At 42.8% G+C, this 25,834-nt stretch overlaps 2 protein-coding genes across 4 annotated transcripts in view; one reads left to right on the forward strand and one right to left on the reverse strand.

The window, feature by feature from the left end:
- The window catches only part of STAG1 (STAG1 cohesin complex component), a 327,098-nt gene extending 323,788 nt beyond the window's left edge, over window positions 1-3,310 (forward strand). For both annotated transcript variants that reach the window (XM_010947702.3, XM_074370861.1), the window contains 3 exons: window positions 75-189; window positions 1,647-1,727; window positions 1,817-3,310. In XM_010947702.3, coding sequence (XP_010946004.1) covers window positions 75-189; window positions 1,647-1,727; window positions 1,817-1,840 — 220 coding nt within the window. In that variant the 3' untranslated portion in view covers window positions 1,841-3,310. The remainder of the gene's footprint in view (window positions 1-74; window positions 190-1,646; window positions 1,728-1,816) is intronic.
- Window positions 3,311-18,134: 14,824 nt separating this feature from the next.
- Window positions 18,135-25,834, reverse strand: part of PCCB (propionyl-CoA carboxylase subunit beta) — a 52,618-nt gene continuing 44,918 nt past the window's right edge. For both annotated transcript variants that reach the window (XM_045511196.2, XM_010947703.3), the window contains 5 exons: window positions 21,224-21,331; window positions 20,872-20,972; window positions 20,384-20,482; window positions 19,435-19,534; window positions 18,135-18,451 (listed from right to left, as the gene is read on the reverse strand). In XM_045511196.2, the coding sequence (XP_045367152.1) occupies window positions 18,330-18,451; window positions 19,435-19,534; window positions 20,384-20,482; window positions 20,872-20,972; window positions 21,224-21,331 (530 nt within the window). In that variant the 3' untranslated portion in view covers window positions 18,135-18,329. The remainder of the gene's footprint in view (window positions 18,452-19,434; window positions 19,535-20,383; window positions 20,483-20,871; window positions 20,973-21,223; window positions 21,332-25,834) is intronic.

The raw sequence follows: 25,834 nt of genomic DNA on the forward strand, positions 1-25,834 counted from the left end.
CCAGGACTCCAAATTCTATGAGTCTATGAACAGATTCTATGAACAGATTTCTGAATGTGCTTCTTCCTTAACAGTCGGGGCCTAATGGAGGAGGATGCTGAGCCCATCTTTGAAGATGTAATGATGTCATCCCGGAGCCAGTTAGAAGATATGAATGAAGAATTTGAAGACACAATGGTTATTGATCTGGTAAGAAAATTCAATACATTTTTCTTTTGTTAAAATATGTGATGGTGTTGGTGTAAGACTATACTCCTGTTTTCAGAACCCTGTAAGAGGAAGAGGAGAGAACAGTGACCAACAGTGGGCAGGGCCAGTGCTGGGCTTGTGGGCATTTGGATGAGCTTGTTTCTCCTAGCTTGCTTTCAAGGCAGTCAGGTTTTGAATTCTGGAATAACAGGAACTGGTTCCGTCTTACTACCTTCATGAAGAACAGCTTACACTAGATTTGTCTGTCAGCACAGCATGTGCATCTGTCTTTTGTCTTTGTCTGACAGTACCACACCGTGCTCCAATGTAGCAGCCAAATACAGAATATGAACATTATTTGTTCAGTGTGAAAAGACAGGTTTGAAATAAGGAAATCTGAATGTGGATTAAGTGTAGGAGATATTAAGAAATTATTAGCTTTGTCAGGAACATATGATGGTTATTTATTTTAAGTTTCCATCTGTTAAGAGATACATGTTGAAGTAGTCAGAGGTGAAATGACATGGAGAAGAGAAAACAGGAGATTCAGTGAAACAAGACTGGCCTAATGTTTGACAGTTGGTGAAGCTGGATGATGGGTGCACGGGAGTGGATTATACTGCTTTCTCTAACGTGTTCGTTTGCTAGCACTGCCATAACAAATACCGCTGACTGGGCGGCTTAAACAGAATTTTATTTTCTGACAGCTCTGAAGGCTAGAAGTCTGAGATCAAGGTGTCTGGAAGATTGCTTTCATTCTGAGACCTCTCTCCTTGGCTTGTAGATCGCCATCTTCTCCCTTTGTCTTCACATGATCTTTCCTCTGTGCGTGTCTCCTTATGAGAACATAGATCATGTGGGAATGGAACCCACTCATATGATCTCCTTTTACCTTCATCACCTCTTTAAATAAGGCCCTACCTCTAAATACAGTTACATTCTGTGGTCTAGGGGTTAGGACATCCACATATTAATTTGAGGGGACATAGTTTAGCCCATAACATTCTGCCTTGTATGTTTTGAGTTTTCCATAATGAAAAGCTTTGGTAAGAAATGTAAATGAGATCACATCACTCCAATCTGCAACCTCCCTATCAGCTTTCTATTTACCTGCTTTGGGGAATTTAGTGAAGTTTTGTCCCCTAGTATTTGATCAGTCTTACAATTATTCCATGATTGAAAGGAATGTTCTTCATTTATAGGCCCAAAAATAATTTATATGCATTTACACATTCAGTTCATTATAATTTGAAAGCCATTTTTGGTCTAGGTGATAATTAGAAGTCAAACATCATTTTTTTTTTAAATGTTTGCTTCTTTAAAAGCTGTAGTCTTTTCCTTTCAAAATTGACCCTTAACAGTTCTTTATGATACCATTAGAAATATTAGCTGACCATTACAGTTCATTGTCTTAATGCATCTCAGGAAAAAATTAAGTAACTGGCTTCTCTTTCCAGCCCCCATCAAGAAATCGGCGAGAGAGAGCTGAGCTGAGGCCAGATTTCTTTGATTCTGCAGCTATCATAGAAGACGATTCAGTAAATATTAAATTATTACTACTTTTTATTATGGTTTCTAGGTCTTGTTTATGTATGGAGTTAATAATTGTGTTTCAATTTTGTTCTAGGGATTTGGAATGCCTATGTTCTGAAATCTGAAGAAAACTTACAAATCTGGAACTCTATTATTTAGAGCTAGAGGCCTATATACTGTGATAGCTTGTATGGGGAAAAAAAACACTTTTGATGTGATCTGGTTTGTTTTTTAATCAAATGATTGAGGTCAATCCCTTTTTGCAGTGACAGAAGAGGAGCATGTAAATTACCCAAGGGAATGTTGGTGAATGTCACCTCAGAAAGACTGACCTGAAAAATCATTTGTGTCCTATTATTGGACTTATCCCAATACAGATGTGTGTGTTTTTCTGGAGGGAGGAAGAAATTTTAAATTTTTAAAACAACTGTCAAGATAAACACTGTTATACACCTGTTTTATGAAAACTCAGCATTGAGTAAAAAAAAAATATTTTTAACTTTATTTTCCTGTTGTACAATTTAAAACCGTTTTAACATTTTGCCTTTTTATGTTTTAAAAGCTAACCATTTTTATTAAACCTATGAGTCAGCAGCTCATCCTAATTGCCGACGAGTGTTTTGGAGCTCACTGGATTTGGTTGACCTTGTGGGATACAGAAATACGGAGGAGCAGAATATTGACAAGCTAAGATGAAACTGACAGTGCATCTCTGCCAAAAACCACACACCCTCTGTGGATATGGATATGAATTCCCAGATTTTATATACTCTTGAATAAAAAGGTTTATTTTTATTTATAAGGGGGCATAAAATAAGAAATGTCCATGCAGCCATTTTTCCAACAGATGCTGTACACCATTCATTTTATATAGAATAGGGAGATTCAAATACAGTACATTTTCTATTGGTATTTGTTCTGTGCATTTTTAGCAACTTCTACCAGCAAATAAAGTATTCTCAGTAAAACAAAAATGGTTCTCAAGTTATCAGTTTGCTGTTTTTACCACTTATTTCATGCCCTGCCAAATTCAAGTTACATGGACTTCCATTTTTTAAAAAGATAATCTTGAAGAACTCCTTCACCATTGAAAAGTAATTTTAAGTGTAACATAACTGTGTCTATTTCCCATGCACTTAATACCTTTATGCACTAATTTTGTGAATTCAGTTTACCAATTATAGAAGTATGTGCTGCATAGAAGTCTGTGCTTAGAGGGTGAAGTTCTTAAGCTTACCTTGAAATACAGCTGCATTTCAGTGTTAAACGTGCATATTAAGAATAATTCTTTGGGGGAGAGAAATTATGATGACTCTTCAGGACAGCCTTCAGTGGTTTAGAGTTACATTCTGCTTAGACTTTTCTGACTTGCTGCTACTACTGTTTTCAAAAGCCCACTTAGTTTCTTCCTTTGATTTTTAAAATAAGCCTCAATTTCCAAACCAATCCTTCCACAGCTGTTTCTGGGCTGGTTTTTAAAGTAGCTGCAACAGAATGATGAGGCTTTCCCTTTTTACCAAAAATTAAAAGCATTAAAAAAAAAAAAAATCCATGCATCCAATGACTATCTTTATGTGGGGAAGCAAAATGGATTATTTTACTCGTCCTTTTAGTAAACAGACAAAACAAACTTTTCTCAACATTTGTACAGTTCTAAAAAAAAAAACGTTGGGTCACCAAAAATGTTTTATCTGCTAATTTAGCAATTCTTGGGCTCCAGTTGGGGGGGTGGGGGGGGTCTCGCTTTCTTCCAGAAATGTGGGTTTTTCACTAGAAGTGAAGGGGCAGGAAAGACTGGACTGTCTACCGCACCAGCCCTGCCCGCCTGTGGTTCTGGCCAGGGAGCAAGCCGGGACAGGCCCGGCACCTGCACAGCCTGATGCTTTGCTTGACAATTTCGTGTGGAAAACAGATGCTGACTTAGAATTGTAGACTACCATGCAACAGAAAAGGCGTGATATCTACTCCAATGGGTTTCCAGTTCAGTTTGAAGTCAATCGAATTTTTGTATTTTCAGTGTCTCCTTGATTGGTTTTGCTAGTAATTCTGTAAATTGTACATTTGCAATATGAGGTTTTTTTCCTTTTGTACAATTTGAAACTGATGCTTCACCTTTCCTTTAATAAACTATTCAAAAATCAGGCTCGTGGTAGTCATCCTGTTGTTCCTACAAGGCAAAGCTTCAAAGAGGTGACTTCTTGTCCTGCTGCAACAGAGTGATGAGGCATTCCCCTTTTACCAAAAACTGAGTTTGTTCTTTCAGATAACTTGTTAAATGATGGCAAAATTGCCGTGTCATTTATCAGTGAGGCTTTACCTTTTCAAGCGAGAAGACTTTTAAAACTAGCTCATCAGTTTTTTAACACTTGGATTTCCCTGGAGAGTGAGGGTGGTCAAGTTGGCTGTGGTCTAAGGGGAAGCGCTTGTGGGCTGAGTTTCGGAGGCGGCACTCAGGGAGCAGCAGCTGGGCCCCAGCCCCGCCTGAGTCCAGGCCCTGCGCTCACACATGGTCACTCCCAAGCAGTGCCCTTAGGGACCACTGGTACTCTGCTTGGCTGCGGAAGTGAGGGTTTCTCTTGACATTGCCGCCAGATGTCACTCTGAAAAAAACACCCTACACTTCATGGACCTGGCATGTTCTTTGCGCTGTGGGAATGAGATGGCCTAAGATGTCTGTGCAGGTGCGCTCTCCAGGCAGCCAAGGAGGGAAGGTGACGAGGATGGTCTCTGTGGCAGCTCATCTTGAAGGTAACATGCTTATGAGAGTGTGTGACTCCACCTCGGGATAAGCTTGCAAACCTCCTAGATGTGACTTGACTGTGACTCTGTTGGCCTTGCTCCCAGAAAAGGATCTACCAAACAAAGAACCGTGTCTTCATGGGATACAAAGGCTTAGTGGCCGCTCAGGCGCATCAGACCAAACTCAGGTAAGGTTCCATCCCTGCCCTCCTCAGTGCCTGGCCCTGTAGGGGTCTCTACCCAACGTCACTTTTTAAAGGACAGCTTTCTCCTCCCAAGGACACGTAAAGGAGGTGTTTCTGGTCACAAGGACAGTAGGAACATTGTCAGTACCAACCTACCACAGTGCCATGTTTTCCCAAATGTGCAGGCTTTGTGGACCCCACAGAGGCCCCAGCCTGAGGCTTTACCCATGAAGTGGCCACAGCTCCTGCTCGGAACGGTGGGGATCCTGCGCTGGCAGAGGAGGTGCAAGAGCGTGAGGACCAGTAGTTTCACTGGAAGAATAAAGCCACAGCCCTCCAGAAATCCTCTGGAACCAGAGGGACATAAAACACATCCGTCAAACAGGTGATGTCTGGATTGGTTCAACAACTCCATCAAGGGTATTGGGTGAGAGGCCTTCACAGGCATCGCTGGCTGGGCAAACCATATCTAAAGAACCCCTTCAAAAGGCATCAGTGCCTCCAGAGGCAGAGGAGTGGGCTGGGGAGACCAAGACACGGTCAGAAGAGAAGCTGGAAACAAGATGCAAACACAAGTCGTGGAAGGCTGCGTCGTGGGTGGGCTCCCGTTACTCCAGCAACTCAGAAGGACGACTGGCCGCCGTGCACAAGGTAGGAAACCTTCCCAGACCCAGCAGCTCCGCAGTCCCCAGTGGGGCGGACCACCACTTTTCCCCACTCCAACCCTTCAGGGTTCAGACACGCCTGTGGGGTGCAGATCACGGCTCTGCCACTCAGTAGCTTTGCGGCTCAGGGCGAATTAGTTTACTGACTAAAGGCAGGGACGGTTCCAGTAGGACACTCCCAGTGCCTCCTACCCTCACCTCAGTTCTCACCATGTTATCTGCTCTCAGTCTACAGACAGGCACTTGTCAGCGCTCCATTCAGTAAACCCAAGACCTTTTTCTTTGTCCTTCTAGGGCAAGGCCACCAGTTAGGAAAGGCATTCCTGAACAGCAGCCGGTGAGAAGACTTGCCACCATTCTCAAGGCATTCTGCCCTCCGCATGGCCTGGTCTGTTGACAGAGCTTCCAAGGTCTCGCAGCTTCATGTCTCCTTGGCCACCAGCTTTTCAGAGGCAACTTCTAGTACCATCTCCCCCGCAGGCTTCCAAAAGCCTCTTGCCCAAGTGCTTTACTGGGCTGTTTCCTGTACCTTATAGGAGGCCCAGCCATACACCCTTCTCAGCATCCAGATTTTACAACCTGGTAAGATACTTGTTAGACCCCTTCCTCAAAAGGCAGGGGAACCCCACAAGCTTGTGTGTACTTTTATTTTTGTATGGACTATAGCACACTCATCCCTAAAACAGCCAGATCCTAGGTTGGCACACCCCAGAAATTGGATTTGCCAGGCTATTTTAAGCTATTGAGCCTCGTGCTAACCAACCTGTGTGATTCTTCCTTAGCCAGGAGGCCTCTGAAAGCCCAGGAGTCTCCTTTTCCCAGTTTCCAATGGCTTGCAGTCTTACTGCTGGTGCCAAAAAGCAGTACCAGGAAACTCTGCCCCTAGGAACTCACCACCTAGTAAGAAGACAAAAATATACATAAGCCAAAAAATAGGAGGGGGGTGAGGAATGCACAATCAGGTGCTTAAAAAATAATTGTTATAAGCAGTCTGAGCTCGCAAGTTGAGATGCACTAACGGAGAACAGGCCTTGTGCATGAGCAGGTTGGAGCTGCTAGAGCAACACAGTGTCCCAAGGTGGAGGTGACAGGACTGGGCTCAGGAAACGCACTAGGCAAGCAAGGGAGGGGCAGACCAAAACCTGTGTGGACTGAAGACTGGAGAGCAGGGTACTAGCCACTGCAGGTGGCGGAGCAGAGGAATGCAACAAAATCTGTACCCATAGTCAGCCTACTAGCCACAGACGGCTTCCGGCTTAGAGGGAGGCCACAGAGACCAATGAGGGCACTGGTAACAGCACTCAGAGCCCAGCTAGAGTGGGAGGTTCCCATTCTCCAACTGGAGGGGGAAGAAAGATGCTCAAGAAAAATAACTCCAAGGGCATAAACCTGGCTACCAGGCATGGTGGGGTGGATGGTGGAAATGGGGAAAGAGGATGATAGTCACATACTAGCTAAGGTCAAGTTTAGCTTAAAATGATGCAGTATCGAAGCAGGGCTTACAGACCTTTGAAGCTAAGTGTCTGGAACAAGGGAAAGTCACCAGGGGTGGGAGGACCCAGGGCTCTCACCATAGAGAAAAGCACACCCCAGGGGGCACCCTGGAGCAACACCCCATGCTTCAGCCTTTATGCTGGAATCACTTAAAATCACCATTTCTAGTATAACTTCTAATGCTTTATACATACTCAAGGATGGGGGGAAACTGTAAAGTGGTCTACACATACAGGACTTTGAATCTTTCAAGTCGATAACATATCTACCCAAGTTACTAATCTAAATAATATGTACCTTCAGTTTAAAACCAGAACTGCAACAAAAGTCTTGAACTTTAGGTTTGTTGTTGATAAAGGTGTAGCAGCTCTGAAACTTGTATTTATTGTAGGACTGAGCAAATGAGTAAAACACAGCCGACCTCGAACAACGCAGGTTTGAACTGCACTTATAAGCAGATTTTCAGTAATGAATACAGTACTACACAATCTGCAGTGGGCTGAATCTGTGGGTGCAAAACCATGGATACAGAGGGACCACGTATAGGGAGGCCAACCATCAGTTTTACACAGTTCTTCAGCTGCTGGAGGGTGAGCGCCCCTAACCCCAATGTGGTTCAGAGGTCAAGAGTATATTGAAGATAATAGGAGCCCGTTTCATCCACATGGGAGAAGAAAGACCTAATTGTGGAATGAAAGGAAGGCAAAGAAGAACCTGTATATTGGACTGGAATTAAAAGTTTCAACTGAATTCATGATTCTTAAAATATATGTAATATACATACATATACATATTCCCCATGTACATATATATATATTCGTATAAATATATCCTAGTCTGCTAAAAATACCTAGAAGCAATGACACTCCAGTATTCATGTGGAAACCTGGTGCCAATGTTAGCTTCTAAGTGACATCTACTAAAAGAACTCTTATACAGAAATCACTGATTCTGGAGCAGGGCAAGGAAAATATAAGACGAGCCTGGTACATTATTCTTTGTCAAAAAATGGAAGTGCACAAGCAATTACTATGACATATCAAAAGGACTGAGGAACTAGCTTGAAGGAGCGCCCCTCTGGCCATATTAGGAAGTTTGGAGCATCAAAATCAATAATAATATATTTCTTAAGAACCCATGAGTCTACTTTTTCTTGGTTGAATGATAAAATATATTAATTCACTAAACAAACATTTATGAAACACGATGTACCAAGCACAGATTTCAGTTATGAATAATAATATACGATTCTCAATCTCAAGAACACCTTGGATTGGAGAATGAATGGGGCAGGGAGAAAAATGTAAGAAACAAGTATGTGTGTTTGAAAACCTGATAGGGTGATAACATAATAAGAAAAATAAACTACTTCAGGAAAAATGTTTAAAAAAGAACAAACATTTTGAGACTAAATTGTACTTAAAAAAAAAAAAAATAGGAGAGGGGGAGACGGAGAAGATGGCGGAGTAGAAGGACGCTCGCAGGTCACCCTCTCCCACAAATACACCAAGACCCACATCTACAGACCCACTCAGCCAACCAGAGCACCTGTGGAACTCCGACAGAACATCGCCCTCTTCAAAAGATAAAGACGCCAAAAATCTGGTAGGAGAAAAGGAAAAAAGAAAGAACAAAAGGCAAAGCAGCGCGGGACGAGTCCCGCGGGGAGGGAGCGGCAAAGGAGGACTGGCGCTCGCTCGCTGGGTCTCCCCTCTCCAACTGAGAGGCCAGCGGGACGGAGGGGGAGCCTCCGAGGCTCGGATCTGTACAGAGCAGCCCTTGACTAACAGAACTAAGTTAAACGGGCACAGAGCGTCCCCCCGACACCCAGCCTGAGACGCGGGGCAGCAGCCGCGGGCAGGGCCAGGCTGCACAAGCCGGGCGGAGGACGGAAGTGGCTGCACGGAGGCAGCCCCGGGGAAACGCAAGGGGCTGCGCGCCATGGCTGTGAGTACACAGGGCAGAACAACCTGGGCCCTCCATAAAACAGCAAGGTTGATGTGCTCTCGGGGGAAGGGTGCACACCCCCATCTCTGAAAACCCGCGGAAAGTTTTCGGGGGAAGAGAGGCGGGGCTCAGGCACAGCCGCCATATCCTCCTCGCTGAGCACTCAGGCGGGGGCGGAGGCGAAACCTGCATCCGCACCGAAGGGCTTAGCAGCCTCAAAGGCCAGACTGAGACTGGCCTGCAGCCCGGGGCAGATAGGATCCTTCCATCCTGGTCCCTCAGAGAACTTGCTCCACAAAGACAAACAAGGAGCTGGGTTTTGGCTCGGAGCAGGGACAGGGCTGTCCCTCGGTCTTCCCCGAGCCCACCCGCGGAGCGCCGACCAGGGCGGAGCGCGCAGCCGCACAGAGCAGCGGAGCTACCGGCGGCGCAGGTAAAGGGAGAGCGGGCCCCCCGCCTTTCGGGCAGGAACACAGCCCCTGACCGAGCTGCTGGGAGGGGGCACGACCCGCCCTCCTACCCGGCCAGTCTGCAACATCTGACTGCGGCATCCGGAGGGGCAGCGACCCGCCCGCCCACAGCAGAGGAGAGCTGCACCTGACCCAGTGTTAGGAGGAGGCGTGATCTGCTTGCCGACAGGTGCTGGGAGCAGCACAGAAGAGGGCGCCAACGGAGGGCCTCTGAAAACAGCAAGCTGAGCTTCCAAAACAGGACGAAGACAGAAAGACTTCACATTAAAAGCACACAGACTCCAGGAGAACACCGACAAACCCCCCCCCTTTTTTTTAAATCATTTTTACCTGTTCTACTTTCTATTACTCTCTTAATCTTTACTTCTTAATTCATTTCTATTTCTCTTGGGTTTTGATGTCCTGCTATTGATTAGACACAGGTTTCAAATATATCTATTCATCTCTCCCCCCCTTTTTTGTAAAGGTTTTAAAAGGACGTCTCAACCCAATTAATACTCTGCTTCAACTCACTCTTCTATTATTCATTATACACTGTTTTCAAACCCTCTTTCTCCCTTCTTTTAAAATTCTTTCTCTCTCTCTCATTTTTTTTTCTTTTTTTCCTAAGTTCTATTCCTAAATAGGCATCAGATAGATAAAATCCTTAAGGACCAAAATAAACAACTGATACTCCATAAACCACAGTGCCAAAGAGGTATGAGCAAGATGAAGAAGCAGAAAAACCTTTCCCAATTAAAAGAACAAGAAAAATCTCCTGAAAGAAAGATCAACGAAATAGACATCGATGGCCTACTAGATCAAGATTTCAAAAAAGGAGTGATCAAATTGCTGAAGGAATTAAAAGACATAGTGTTTAGAGATATAAAATATGTCAAAAATGAAACTGAAGCTATAAAGAAGAGCCAAGTAGAATGGGTAATAAACTCATTGACAGAGATGAGGAATGATCTAATAGCTGTGCAAAGCCGACTAGATAATGCAGAGGAACGAATTAGTGATCTAGAAGACAGGGCAATAGAAAGCACCCATTCAGAAGAACTACAAGATAAGCAAATAAAAAATAATGAAAATAGCATAAGGGACCTATGGGATAATATAAAGCGTCCCAATCTTCGCATAATAGGGGTCCCAGAAGGAGAAGAAAGATCAAAGGGGATTGAAAAGGTTTTTGAAGAAATCATGACTGAAAACTTCCCAAACTTAAAGAAGGAATCAGATATCCAAGTACAGGAAGCTCAGAGGGTCCCAAACAGGAAGAACCCAAATAGACCCACACCAAGACATATCATAATCAAGATGGCCAGAGTCAAGGATAAAGAAATGATTCTAAAGGCAGCAAGAGAAAAGCAAAGAGTAAGTTACAAGGGAACCCCCATAAGGCTCTCAGCTGATTTCTCTACACAAACACTACAGGCCAGAAGGGAGTGGCAAGATATATTCAAAGCCCTGAATGAAAAAAAGATGCAGCCTAGGATCCTTTATCCAGCAAGGCTACCCTTGAGGATAGAAGGAGAAATAAAGAGTTTCACAGACCAAAAAAAGCTGCAGGAGTTTAGCAACACTAAACCCATGCTAAAAGAAATATTGAAAGGGCTATTCTAAATAGAAAAGCAGCAGGATGCTACAGAAATGAGAAACGCACAACTGGAAAGGTGATAACTCATGAATTACAAATAAAGTAAACATGAAATTATAAAAGAAGACATACAAATCACTGAGAGTGGGAGAGGGAGGCAGGGAAATATAGAATATTTTTTTCTTTCTTTTTTAAATTTTTTTAACAGTAGGATGGGTTTGAGATCATGTTACTATCAGTTTAATAAAAACAGTTATAGTAATGGGTTGATAGATTTACAAAAAAGGGTAACCACAAGCCAAAAATTTACAAAGGAGTCACAAAAATTAAATAAAATCCATGATAATACAAAGGAAAATTACCAAACCACAAAAGGAAGAAGAAAGGAACAAAGAGGATATACCAATTCAACTGCAAAGATAAGTTCAAAATGGCAATAAACACACATCTATCATTAATTACTGTAAATGTTAATGGACTAAATGCTCCAGTCAAAAGACACAGAGTGGCAGACTGGATAATAAAGCAAGAACCTTCAATATGCTGCATACAAGAGACCCACTTTAGGGAGAAGGACACATATAGATTGAGAGTGAAAGGATGGAAAAGGATATTCCATGCAAATGGAAAAGCCAAAAAAGCAGGTGTTGCAGTACTGATTTCACACAAAATAGACTTTAAAACAAAGGCCATAAAGAAAGATAAAGAAGGACATTTTATAATGATTAAAGGAGTGATACAAGATGAGGATATTACACTCGTTAATATATATGCACCCAATATAGGAGCACCTAAGTACATACAAGAATTACTAACAGAGATAAAGGGGGATATTGATGGGAATACAATCATAGTTGGAGATTTTAACACTGCATTAACATCACTAGACAGATCTTCCAGACAGAAAATAAACAAGGCAACAGAGAAATTAAATACTACAATAGAAAAACTAGATTTGGTGGATATTTTCAGAGCATTACACCCCCAAAAAATAGGATATACATTCTTTTCAAGTGCACATGGAACATTTTCCAGGATCGATCATGTACTTGGGCACAAAAGAAACCTCAACAATTTTAAGAAGATAGAAATTATCTCAAGCATCTTTACTGACCACAATGCCATGAAACTGGAAATCAACAACAGAGAAACAAAGGAGAAAAAAAGGAAAGCATGGAGATTAAACAATATGTTATTGAAAAAACAATGGATCAATGAGGAAATCAAAGCTGAAATTAAAAAATACCTAGAGACAAATGATAATGAAAGCACAACCACTCAAAACCTATGGGACACAGCAAAGGCAGTGCTAAGAGGGAAGTTTATAGCGATACAGGCCTTCCTCAAAAAAGAAGAACAATCTCAAATAAACAATTTAACCCACCACCTGAATGAATTAGAAAAAGAAGAACAAAAAGCCCCAAAAAGCAGCAGAAGGAAGGAAATAATAAAGATCAGAGGGGAATTAAATACAATAGAGATTAACAAGACCATAGAAAAAATCAACCAAACCAAAAGCTGTTTTTTTGAAAAAGTAAATAAAATCGACAAACCTCTGGCCAAACTCACAAAGAAGAAAAAAGAGAGAGCACAAATTAGCAAAATTAGAAAGGAAAATGGAGAAATTACAACAAACAAAATAGAAATACAGAATATCATACGAGAATATTATGAAAAACTATATGGAACCAAACTGGATAACCTAGAGGAGATGGACAAGTTTCTGGAAACATACTGTCCACCAAAACTGAATCAAGAAGAATCTGAACACTTGAACAATCCGATCACTAGAAAGGAAATAGAAATAGCAATTAAAAACCTCCCTACAAATAAAAGTCCAGGACCGGACGGCTTCACCGGGGAATTCTACCAAACATACAAAGAAGAACTCATACCAGTCCTTCTCAAACTCTTCCAGACGATTGAAAAGGAGGGAATACTCCCAAACTCATTCTATGAAGCCACCATCACCCTGATACCAAAACCAGGCAAAGACACTACAAAAAAAGAGAATTATAGGCCAATATCACTGATGAACATAGACACCAAAATCCTCACCAAAATTTTAGCAAATAGAATCCAACAACACATAAAAAAGATTATACATCATGACCAAGTGGGGTTCATCCCAGGGACACAAGGCTGGTTCAACATACGCAAATCAATCAGTGTAATACATCACATCAACAAGAGAAAGGATAAAAACCACATGATCATCTCAATCGATGCAGAAAAAGCATTTGATAAAATTCAACACCAATTTATGATAAAAACTCTCGCCAAAGTGGGTATAGAGGGAACATATCTCAACATAATAAAAGCTATATATGACAAACCTACAGCCAGCATAGTACTCAACGGTGAAAAACTCAAAAGCTTCCCACTAAAATCTGGGACAAGACAAGGATGCCCACTATCACCACTCCTATTCAACATAGTCCTGGAAGTCCTAGCCACAGCAGTCAGGCAAGAGAAAGAAATAAAAGGGATCCAAATTGGAAAAGAAGAGGTAAAAGTGTCATTATATGCTGATGACATGTTACTATATATAGAAAACCCTAAAAGGTCCACACAAAAGCTACTAGAGCTGATTGAAGAATTCAGCAAGGTAGCAGGTTACAAAATTAACGTTCAAAAATCAGTTGCATTTCTTTACACTAACGATAAATCAACAGAAGAAGAAAGTAAAGAAACAATCCCCTTTAAAATAGCACCCAAAGTAATAAAATATCTGGGAATAAATCTAACCAAGGAGGTGAAAGAATTATACACAGAAAACTATAAACCACTGATGAAGGAAATTAAAGAAGACTTTAAAAAATGGAAAGATATTCCATGCTCTTGGATTGGAAGAATCAATATTGTTAAAATGGTCACACTGCCCAAGGCAATCTACAGATTTAATGCAATCCCTATCCAATTACCAAGGACATATTTCACAGAACTAGAAAAAATCATAATAAAATTCATATGGAACCATCAAAGACCTAGAATTGCCAAAGCATTACTGAAGAGAAAGAAAGAGGCTGGAGGAATAACTCTCCCAGACTTCAGACAATACTATAGAGCTACAGTCATCAAGACAGCATGGTATTGGTACCAAAACAGACATATAGACCAATGGAACAGAATAGAGAGCCCAGAAATGAACCCACAAACTTTTGGTCAACTCATCTTTGACAAAGGAGGCAAGAATATACATTGGAATGAAGACAGTCTCTTCAGCAAATGGTGTTGGGAAAACTGGACAGCAGCACGTAAAACAATGAAGCTAGAACACTCCCTTACACCATATACAAAAATCAACTCAAAATGGATTAAAGACTTAAACATAAGACAAGATACAATAAACCTCCTAGAGGAAAACATAGGCAAAACATTATCTGACATACATCTCAAAAATTTTCTCCTAGAAGAAATAAAAGCAAGAATAAACAAATGGGACCTAATGAAACTTACAAGCTTCTGCACAGCAAAGGAAACCAGAAGTAAAACAAGAAGAAAACCTACGGAATGGGAGAAAATTTTTGCAAGTGAAACCGACAAAGGCTTGATCTCCAGAATATATAAGCAACTCATACGACTCAATAAGAAAAAAATAAACAACCCTATCCAAAAATGGGCAGAAGACCTAAACAAGCAATTCTCCAAGGAAGACATACAAATGATCAAAAAGCACATGAAAAAATGCTCAATATCACTAATTATCAGAGAAATGCAAATCAAAACTACAATGAGGTATCACCTCACACCAGTCAGAATGGCCGTCATTCAAAAATCCACAAATGACAAATGCTGGAGAGGCTGTGGAGAAAGGGGAACCCTCCTACACTGCTGGTGGGAATGCAGTTTGGTGCAGCCACTATGGAAAACAGTGTGGAGATTCCTCAAAAGACTAGGAATAGACTTACCATATGACCCAGGAATCCCACTCCTGGGCTTGTATCCAGAAGGAAATCTACTTCAGGATGACACCTGCACCCCAATGTTCATAGCAGCACTATTTACAATAGCCAAAACACGGAAACAGCCTAAATGTCCATCAACAGGGGACTGGATAAAGAAGATGTGGTATATTTATACAATGGAATACTACTCAGCCATAAAAACCGACAACATAATGCCATTTGCAGCAACATGGATGCTCCTGGAGAATGTCATTCTAAGTGAAGTAAGCCAGAAAGAGAAAGAAAAATACCATATGAGATCGCTCATATGTGGAATCTAAAAAACAAAAACAAAAACAAACAAACAAAAACAAAGCGTAAAGGACAGAAATAGACTCACAGACAGAGAATACAGACTTGTGGTTACCAGGGGGGTGGAGGGTGGGAAGGGATAGACTGGGATTTCAAAATTATAGAACAGACTACACTGTATAGCACAGGGAAATATACAAAAAAGGTTATGATAACTCACAGAGAAAAAAATGTGACAATGAGTGTGTATATGTCCATGAATAACTGAAAAATTGTGCTGAACACTGGAATTTGACACAACATTGTAAAATGATTATAAATCAATAAAAAGTGTTCAAAAAAAAAATAGGAGAAGAGAAAGCTCTTCCTTCCAGTAGAGCACCAAGTAATTAAATGCAAATATGTTAGGGTTAGATTGGAAGAATTAATATTGTTAAAATGGCCATACTACCCAAAGCAATCTACAGATTTAATGAGATCCCTATCAAATTATCCAGGACATTTTTCACAGAATTAGAGCAAATATTCCTCAAATTTATATGGAATCACACAAGACCCAGAACTGTTAAAGCATTATTGAAGAAAAAGAATGAAGCTGGAGGAGTAACCCTCCCAGATTTCAGATAATACTACAGAGCAGCTACAGTCATCAAAACAGCATGGTATTGGTACAAAAACACGACATATGGATCAATGCAACAGAATAGAGAGCCCAGAAATAAACCCACAAACTTTTGTCAAATTGATCTTTGACAAAGGAGGCAACAACATACAATGGAGTAAAGACAGTCTCTTCAGCAAATGGTGTTGGGAAAACTGGACAGCTGCATATAAATCAATGAAATTAGAATACTCCCGCACTCCATACACAAAAATAAACAAAATGGCTTAAAGACTTAAACATACAACAAGACACTGTAAACCTCCTAGAAGAAAACATAGGCAAAATATTATCTCACATACATTTCAGAAATGTTCTCCTAGGGCAGTCTACCCAAGCAATAGAAATAAAAGCAAAAATAAACAAATAGAACCTAATTAAACTTACAAGCTTTTACATAGCAAAGGAAATCATAAGCAAAACAAAACAACAACCTATGGAATAGGAGAAAATATTTGCAAAAGATGAGACTTACAGGGGCTTAATTTCCAGAATATATAAACAGCTCATACAACTTAAGAAAAAAAAAAAAAACACCCAATCCAAAAATGGGCAGAAGGCCTAAACAAGCAATTTCAACGAAGATACACAAATGGCCAACAGGCACATGAAAAAATGCTCAGTATCACCAATTATCAGAGAACTACAACAAAACTACAATGAGGTATCACCCACACTAGTCAGAATGGCCATCATTCAAAAGTCTACAAACAATATATGCTGGAGAGGGTGTGGAGAAAAGGGAACCCTCCTATATTGTTGGTGGGAATGTAGTTTGACGCAGCCATTATGGAAAACAGTATGAAGGTTCCTTGAAAGACTAAAAATAGGCCTACCATATGATCCAGCAATCCCACTCCCAGACATATATCCAGAGGGAATCTTAATTCAAAAACATACCTGCACCCCAGTGTTCACAGCAGCACTATTTACAATAGCCAAGACAGAGAAACAACCTAAATGCCCTTTGACAGATGACTGGATAAAGAAGTTGCGGTATATTTATACAATGGAATACTACCCAGCCATAAAAAATAATAAAATAATGCCATCTGCAGCAACATGGATGAACCTGAAGGTTGTCATTCTAAGTGCAGTAAGCCAAAAAGAGAAAGAAAAATATCATATGATATCACTTATATGTGGAATCTTAAAAAAAAGACAAACAAACTTATTTATAAAACAGAAACAGACTCACAGACATAGAGAATAAACTATGGTTACCAGGGAGGAAGAGGGTAGGAAAGGATAAATTGGGATTCAAGATTTGCAGACACTACTACTATATATAAAATAAACAACAAGTTCATACTGTATAGCACAGGGAACTATAATCAATTATCTTGTAGCAACTTATGGTTAAAAAGACTATGAAAATGAATATATGTATGTTCCTATATGACTGAAGTATTGTGCTGTACACCAGAAACTGACATAACATTGTCAACCAACTATATACTTCAATAAAAATATATTTTAAAAAATAATGATAATGATAAGGTTAGAAATATAATATTTTACAACCAACATAGAATAGTTGATTGAGGCAAGAATCACCAATGGATACTAAAAGTACTGGATGAAAGTGTGTTGACAGGCCTAAAGAATGCCCCCTAGATTACTTATCAAGCACAAAGAGAAAATTACAAATGCTGTAACGTTTGCTGCCACCATCTTAAACCAAGGGATCAGAGTCAATTTTATCAATAATAGGAAAAACTAACATGTGCTTCCTAATGTGATACGAGGGAAGAACAGTCTTGTGTATTACACTAACCTGGATCTAAATACCCATAAACAATCAGAAAACCCAAGCTGAGGGACAATCTACAAAATAATTGCTCAACACTCTTCAAAAATGTCAAAGTCGTGAAAGGCTATGTAAGACAATGAGCCTTGTTTCAAAGGCAATAAACATTGACATTTTGGGGGACAACAGGTCATGATTCTGTAACTTAAGTGGGTCAATATAAATAATAATGATATATTTATGTAAGAGATGAAATGTAGAAAGTGTTAAGAACTGGAGAGTCTAGGTGAAGGCATACAACTCCTGCAACATTTTTGAAAGTTTAAAATTTTCCAAAATAAACATTTTAAAATGTAAGAACACATTTCTGGAAAGAAGTTGGTACAGGGTCCTATGCCTTCCCCTGAGCGTCTGTTCTGGCAGAGACACGCAACACCAAACTTCTCCTTTAATCCTCAACAATTCCTGGAGGAATTCAAGGACAAGGCACAGTATTTAAATACTATACCATTTTGAAGTAAGAAAATTGAAGCCTAAGCAGATAGGTACTTTGCTCTAAAAGCTCATTTTACCTTTAGAGAAAAAAATTAACTCCTGGGGAAAGAAAGGAAAATAATACACAGAGATGTCAAATAGGGGTCAGCTCTAGGTGACGATATGTGGTATTTACTTTCCAGTTTTGATTTTTCAGGTTTCTACCACAAAGAAATTATTCTCAAAAAATGCCAGTTAAGATTTTTAATAAACCAAATAATTTTACAGTAAGGCGCAAATGAAATCTTCCCAGAATTTAATAAACTTAGCCATTCCAAGTTTTACTGGTATTTAGGTTCCCAGATATCATGATTGCAAAAAGGCAGGGATGGATGCGAACAGCCAGGCAGTGACTAGCTCCCGGTTAATTTTTCCCTGATTCATTTACAATGGAATATTTGCATGTTTCCTCCAAGGGCGTTGCACCTTCTTGCTGGCCAAGACATCCAGGTCACAGCAGATCCGGGCGCGTGTGGAGGAAGGCTGGATGATGTCATCCACAAACCCTGGTGAAGCATAGAAAAGGCAGCAGATCATCCGCATCCCCAGGTGCTCCAGCCCGCAGTCCTGTGCTCAGCCTGGGCCAGCAGTGTGAGCCAGGCCCAGCTGGATAGGAGAAGGGCTGATCCCAGGAGCCCCCCGTTCCTCTGGCAGGTCCCAAACTTCTGGCCTAGGAACACTCGGCAAGAAAAGGAAAATCCGACCCCCTCCCTACCAAGATGAATTCAATAGAAAACAAAGAAAATGCGCTTTTCTTTTTAAAACATCACCACAATTCCTCCCATCCTGTACGGAAGCCCCTCTTGCAATGTTACTCTGCCACTCCTCCCACCAAGCAGCGGACTGTGTTTCTTCACCCGGCCTTGCTTTGGCCAACGGAATGTGGCAAGAGTAACACTACAGCTTCCAAACCCAGGTCTCAAGCCGCCTTGCAGCCTCCCCTCTCGCCCTCTTGCCGTCCTCGGGACACCCCGTAAAGCAGCGTGGACTAGCCTCCCTGAGAGTAAGAAACCCTGCAGACACAGTCTAGCTGACAGCCAGCACCAACCAGGTGAGCGAGGCCATCCTGCACTCTCCGCCCCAGTCAGGCTGCTGGTTGCCTGACGGACCCCAGGCAGGACCAGCAGAAGAACCACCCAGCTCAGCCTAGACCGAATCACTGACCCTCAGAACTATGAGGAAAAAGGGAAAAAAAAAAAGAGGGGGAAGTGGGGTGTTTCAGCCGCTTTGTTCTGAGTTGATTTTTCACAGTACTGGGTGACTGGAACAACACTAGGAACTGAAGCCACTTCGGCCCTGTTGTTCTAATCCTGGTTACAAAGCAGCCCGCACAGGCCCGCTGCCCCCAAGCGACGGCTGCCCAGGGATCAGCCAACCCTCCCTAGTTTCCAGATGCAACTGGAAGGGCACAGGCAGACTTCCTGGAGTAAAATAAGCAGCAAATGACCCAACAACTGAGCGAAGCTGCCCTCCCCGCCACGGGCCCGACCTCTCACGGCTGCAGGAAAGGGGTTGGCGAACTTCTCAATGTACTCCGCCCGAGTGGCCTCCACGTCCTCGTGCCCTTTGAAGATGATCTCCACGGCGCCCTGCCGGGAGGGGACGTAGTGAGCGACCCGGGGGCCATGCCCTGGGCAGGCCTCCCTCCGCTCATCCTCACTGGGCGTGCTTCCCGTCCAGGTAAATCAAAGTGCACTGGAGAAAGCGACGCACCAGCTCCAGGTGGACACCGCCAGGGCCCAACCCCCACACCCCGGGGGCTGTGATGGATGCTCAGCGGTGGCCGGCCGCAGGGACGGGCAGCCCAGGTTCTGTCCTACTCTCTCCAACTGCACTTATCCTTCCCTGAGCCCAAGATGTGCAGCCTATTTCCCACTGTTAATCCATGGTCCCTTCATCCAGGGAAGCAAAATGCTGTTTCCCTTTTTCACTATCCTGAGCCCAAAGGACACAATTCAGTGGCCAAATGTGGGCAGATTGAACTGCAAATGTAGAAAAATGGAGACTGAAAGATAAGCCTTTGTGTCAGAACCCCTAAACGTCAGCTTGGGGAGGGGGGCATCTGGAGTTACCTGGTTCAACCCCAACAGCTATTTCAAAGCAGGAAAGGAGTGGGGAGCAGGCCGCAACAGGAAGCGCCCTACCCAAAGTCACCGGGGTCAGGACTACATTTCGGCCTCTATGGGCTAAAAGCAGCAGCTCTGGGGCCCTCCCTGGGAGATGACCCAGCCCTCTCCCCTTTACTGACATCTCAAACCCACTCCAGGCTCCTCCCACCTGGGTATGAAGAGGGAAGGAGGCCCAGAGGGGCCTTGCCAAGGTCTAGACCCTTGGAGCCCTGGTCACCCCAGAGGCCCTGGCCACCCTCCAGCATTTCCCAGCTGTGCTTGGAGCTCCTACTGGAAAAATCCAGGAGGAGGGAGAGCAGGAGGCCTCACCTTTGCGCCCATGACTGCGATCTCTGCTGTGGGCCAGGCGTAGTTGATGTCACCACAAAGATGCTTGGAGCTCATGACATCATAGGCTCCACCATAGGCCTACAACAGATGCTGAACGTCAGAGCCTGAGTCAACCAGACCACGTCACTTTCAGTCCCCAAGAAGCCACTGAAATGAGGACAAAGAGCAAGAGCAGCCCTCCCTGGCTCCTGGGCCCATGTCCGTGAGGCCACGCAGCCGGGGCAGACAACACGGGGCACAGCCCACAGGCCTGGCACAGTTAGTGCTCACTGTCCCTCCCGGCTTTTCCCCACCGCTGCTCCCAGTTCCCAGAGATGATCCCCGCAGGTATGTCTGAGGGGCTGTGATTCTGTCCTGGAGACATCTTTATAAGGGCGAGAGAGGTGTACTCCTCCTTGCAGCCTGGCTGCAACTCCTGGCCTGCTGCTGGGAGTGTGGGCTGGCAGCCGCCCGCGGGAGCGCCTCACCTTCCTGGTGATGACTGTGACTTTGGGCACAGTCGCCTCAGCAAAGGCGTAGAGAAGCTTGGCGCCGTGCCGGATGATGCCCCCGTACTCCTGCGCCGTGCCTGGGGCGTGAGGAAGAGTTACCAGACACCCACAGAGGTCCTCATGAGGTCCGTCTGCCACTCTCAGCTGTGAGGCCTCCCCACTCCCCAAAGGGCCCAGAGAGGGCCACCCCTCGCACAACCCCATCTTCCAGACACCCAGAAATACAGAGAAGGCACAAATCCTCAGGGAACTTTGCAAGATCTCCAAATAAAGGGGGTCCCTCACTGGGCAAAACCACCTCTCCAGGCCCCCTCTGTCAATAACTTACCAGGCAGAAAGCCAGGGACATCAACAAAAGTGATGAGGGGAATATTGAACGCATCGCAGAACCGGACAAAACGAGCCCCTTTCACAGATGAATTAATGTCCAAGCATCCTAGAAAGACAAAGACCGTCCAGGCTGAGCTTCCAGTCAATTGCAGTCCCACCCACACCAGGAACGTGCCCTCAGCAGCCATGCAGAGCTTGTTTCAGAGGCATCAAAGTTTCCTCATCAGAGAGCGGTAAAGGGGCCACACTCCAGGAGAAACAGGGGAGACAGGAGAGCCCACCTGGCACTGGCCAGACGGCCCAGGAGTGGCCTCAGCCCTGAGGGCATGGGGTCTCCTGCTGGGAGCAGAGCCCAGAGCAGGGAGCCAGTCTCTGCCTTGTAAACAGACGGGCTGCTCCCACCTGACACACAGCTGGCCTCGTCCCTGGAGCCAGCAGTGGGAGGTATCATTCAGGGGCTGGTCTTAGTGTGCCAGCAGCTTTAAATCAGACTCTGGCTCCACCACTCACAGCTGTGAGCTGGGAAGTCACCTTTCTGAGCCTGAGAGTCCTCACCTGACAAGGACGGACGTTACTACCTCCTACCGCAGTTGTAAGGGTTAAAGGAGATGGTATCTACAAAGTGGCAATTACAAGAGCTCACTTACTAGTAAATTCCCCTCCTGGAACAGTTTCCAGAGTTTGCCTGATACCAAACTGAGATGAGAGAAGAATGCAGACCAAAATCCCTCACGGACACAGATGCCCAAAGTCCTAAGCTATCACTGAATCAAATCCAGCAGTATATAAAAACACTGATGCACCATGACCAAGTGCAGTTTAACCCAAGAATTCAGGGCTTAACATGCAAAAAGCAATGAAGTTATTAAATAAAGGAGAAAAATCATATGGTCACCTTAAAAAATATAAACATCTGAGAAAAACCCAATATTCATAATGAAAAACTGGAAGCATGACAGAACTTCCGTTATCTGATAAAGAGTATCTATTAAAAAAAAACAAAACGATATACTCATGGATCAGAATAAATCAATCCCCAAACTGATCTACAACAGTGCTGTCCGAAAGAACCTTCTATGACTGATGGAAATGTTCTCTGGCTGTGCCATTCGACATGGGAGCCACATGTGGGGACTGAGCACTTGGAATATGACTAATAAGGGACTAAGTTTCTAATTGGATTTAATTTTAATTACTCACACTATTTTAATTATTTTAGATTTAAAGTTTAATAGCTAGCATACTGGACAGATCTGTATTTTCAAGCAATTTCTATCAAAACCATAGGGAATTCTTTTGTAGAAACTGACACACAGATTCTAAAATTCATATGGTAATACAAAGGAGACAGAATAGTCAAAACAATATTTTAAAAAAAAGGAGCAAAATCAGAAGGCTTGCACTAGCCGATTTGAAGACTCACAAAAGCGCGGTTTCTCAGTCTCGGCACTGCCAACATTTCAGACAGGATAATTCTTTGTTGCGGGGAATTGACTTCTGCACGTAGGGTGCGCGGCCGCGTCCCGGGCCTCCACCCACCAGAGGCAGCAGCACGCCTTCCCCCCACCCCCACCATGACAGCCAAAAATGTCTCCAGCATTCCCAAATGCTCCCCGGATGGTGAAACTGCCCCTGGTTGAGAACCACCAAGAACTATAAAGTTACAGTAACCAAGACGATATGGGAGAGTTACAAAGGTAGGCAAAAACAACAAAACAGGACAAACTGTGAAGAAACAGACCCACACAACTGATTTTAGACCAGGCACCAAAACAGTTCATTGTGGGAAGCAAGTCTTTATAATAAATGACGATGGAACAATTAAATATTTGTATGGAAAAAAAGAAAGTAGACTCCAGTTTCAATCTATAATCTACACACAGAAATTAACCCAAAATGGATCATAGATCTTAACCCAGAACTACAAAGCTCCTAAAAGAAATATAGAATTGTCCTTAAAACCCTGTAGTAGGCAAAGATTTCTTGGACACACAAAGTTTTAATCAGAAGTAAAAACACTGATAAATGGAACTTTACTAATTTTTTAAAATAATGTGAGTCAAAAGACACCATTAATTAAATAAACAAGCCACAGACCAGAAAAAGATATTTAAAATACCTGTAACTGACAAAGGACTCACATCTAGAACATATAAAGAACCCTAGAAATCAAAAATAAAAAGATAAACTCAAAAAATAGTAACAGGCAAAACCTCCCTCTTGCCAAATGCATTTTCTGGAATAACAGAAGTGTTTTATACCTTGTTTTAGATGGTGCTCACAGAGCTGTATACAATTGTCAAGTTGCCGGAAGCCATCCCAATGAGCACATAAAAGCTGTGATGTTATTGTGTGTAAATTACAACTCAAGAAAAATGTTTTAAATCTCCTCTCCTCCTTCTCTATTCAAATCTATGTTAATGACCTGAAATAACAAATGTAAGTGATGAGTATCAGGATGAAGACAATCCTAAAGGGAGAAAGCTCAAAATATACAGAGGCAAGAGTGAAAATTAACAGGAAGAAAAACACAAGCAGTGCAACCAAAACAGGACACAATCACTGAGGAAATGAACACAGTCAGAAATGGGAAACCTATGGCCCCAAGCTTCCAAGAGCGGGCCCAGGTCCCAGGACTCGGCCTCATCATCTTGGGCCCTGGCCCCAGGCGTGTCGGAGCACCCAGCACCCAGAATGCCCGCTGGGCCCTGGTTACTTCCCTCAAGGAAGAAATGAGAACCAGACCAGAGGCCTCCTCCGTGAACCTCTGCAGCTGCCTTTTGGACACATCATAAACATCACAAAGAATTAATGAGCCAAGAAAGAGGGAAGCCAAGGACCCACCATGGAACCGAGTAGTCAGACTCCAGCCAAGTCTGGGGTGGCCCTGGGACAGACATTCTAGGTACTTGCAGATCAAGTTTCCAGAAGGAGCCAAGCGGTTTCTTAAAAAGTGAGCTCGTGAAAGCACACCAGAACTGCAGGGTGCCAGAACCTGCAGGTGTGGTCATGGGACAAGAAACATCTTTGAGCAGACACAGGAAATCATGTGAAGTCCACACCAGGGGCAGACGCTGCTAAGAGGAGGAACTAAAGAGATACGTGAACAGTTGAGAATTTACTGTAGGAACAAAATGCATTTTCAGTGTGTGTAAATTTCTAACTTAAACACTTTCTCAAAACAACAAAATGGTGGAGTAGGCAGCACCATGCTTCTGTCCTCAAACAGAAACATCAAAAAGCAAGCAGAAACTGTCAGAACCAACTCTATCAAAACTCTGGAACAGGCACAAGTTTACACCTAAGTAAAAGCTGGATCAAGAAAAAGGAACCTTAAAAGCTGAAGGAAAGCTTTGTGGTATTTTGAATTACACTTGCCCCACACTCTCCCTGGCTCTAGAGGAAGCAAAGAAGACCTCAGTCACTAATCACCATGTTGGTCTGTTCTAACTTGTCTAGGGGCTACCTGAAAGATGGATGCGAGATCAAAGGTCTCTTCACCTAATTCAGAAATCACCTAGGCCAGAAAAGGGGCAAGCACTGCTCAAAAACACTGTAAGGCAAAAGAGCAACCTATAGGCATCTGGGGCAAAAGGTTACAGCTGAGATCACCTGAGGCCTGGGAAGAAACAACCAGGAAGAGAGGGGATTTCTTGGAGGGGGTGGGGATGGAGGCAGGGGAACTAGGGCATTCCAGAGTACTCGGGCATACAAGGGACTTCAGGAAGACACAGGTATGGCTAGAGCCAGACACATGCTCTGAAAAGATCTGAGAGGGAGAAATTAGAAAATACCCTGAGATGAATAGAAATGAAAACGTAACATTACAAAAGACATGAGAAGGCCCTAGGCGCTAACCTTGGGTTGATCCCTAAATTCATTTTAAGTCTGGCTAAATGCTGAAGGAGAGCCCCGGTTCAGAGTCAGTTTGCAAAGACCAGGAGAGGTGTTTTCTTATTTGTCTGTTTTAGCACCTGGAGTTCGAGGTAATCTCTGTCAAAACACTAGCTGGAACCAAGCTAAGGAACAGAGACTTCAGTCACTATATACAGCAAGAAATACAGCCTCTGCAAAAATAGCTGGGAAAAGACATAGACAACTTGACTACTACAGCATTCAACAATCAACAAAACAACAAACTCTGGAAAAACGGGAGATTATGAGTCCCAGAGTTACTACATCATAACATTCAAATGTTCAGTTTTCAACAAAAAAATAACAAATCATACAAACAAACAGGAAAGTATAGCCATTCAAATGAACAAAATAAATTAAAAGAATCCATCCCTGAGGAAATGCAGATCACAAAATTACTAAACAAAGACTTTAAAACCACTGTCTTAAATCTCAAGGAGATAAAAACAGGAAGCACTAAAAAATCAGGAAAACAATGTATGAGCAAAACAAGAACATCAATAGACAGAAATTACAAAAAGGAACAAAACAAATTCTGGGGCTGAAATGTGCAACAACTGAAATGAAAAATTTGCTACAGAGGTTCAACAAGACTGGGGCAGCAGGAAGAAGGACCAAGAAACCTGGAGATAAGAAATTTTTAATTATTCAGTCTGAGGAGCAGGAAGAAATGAAAAAAATGAAGTGAACAGAG

Source organism: Camelus bactrianus, chromosome 1 (genome assembly GCF_048773025.1).
Source record: "Camelus bactrianus isolate YW-2024 breed Bactrian camel chromosome 1, ASM4877302v1, whole genome shotgun sequence".
Classification (NCBI taxonomy): Eukaryota; Metazoa; Chordata; class Mammalia; order Artiodactyla; family Camelidae; genus Camelus; species Camelus bactrianus.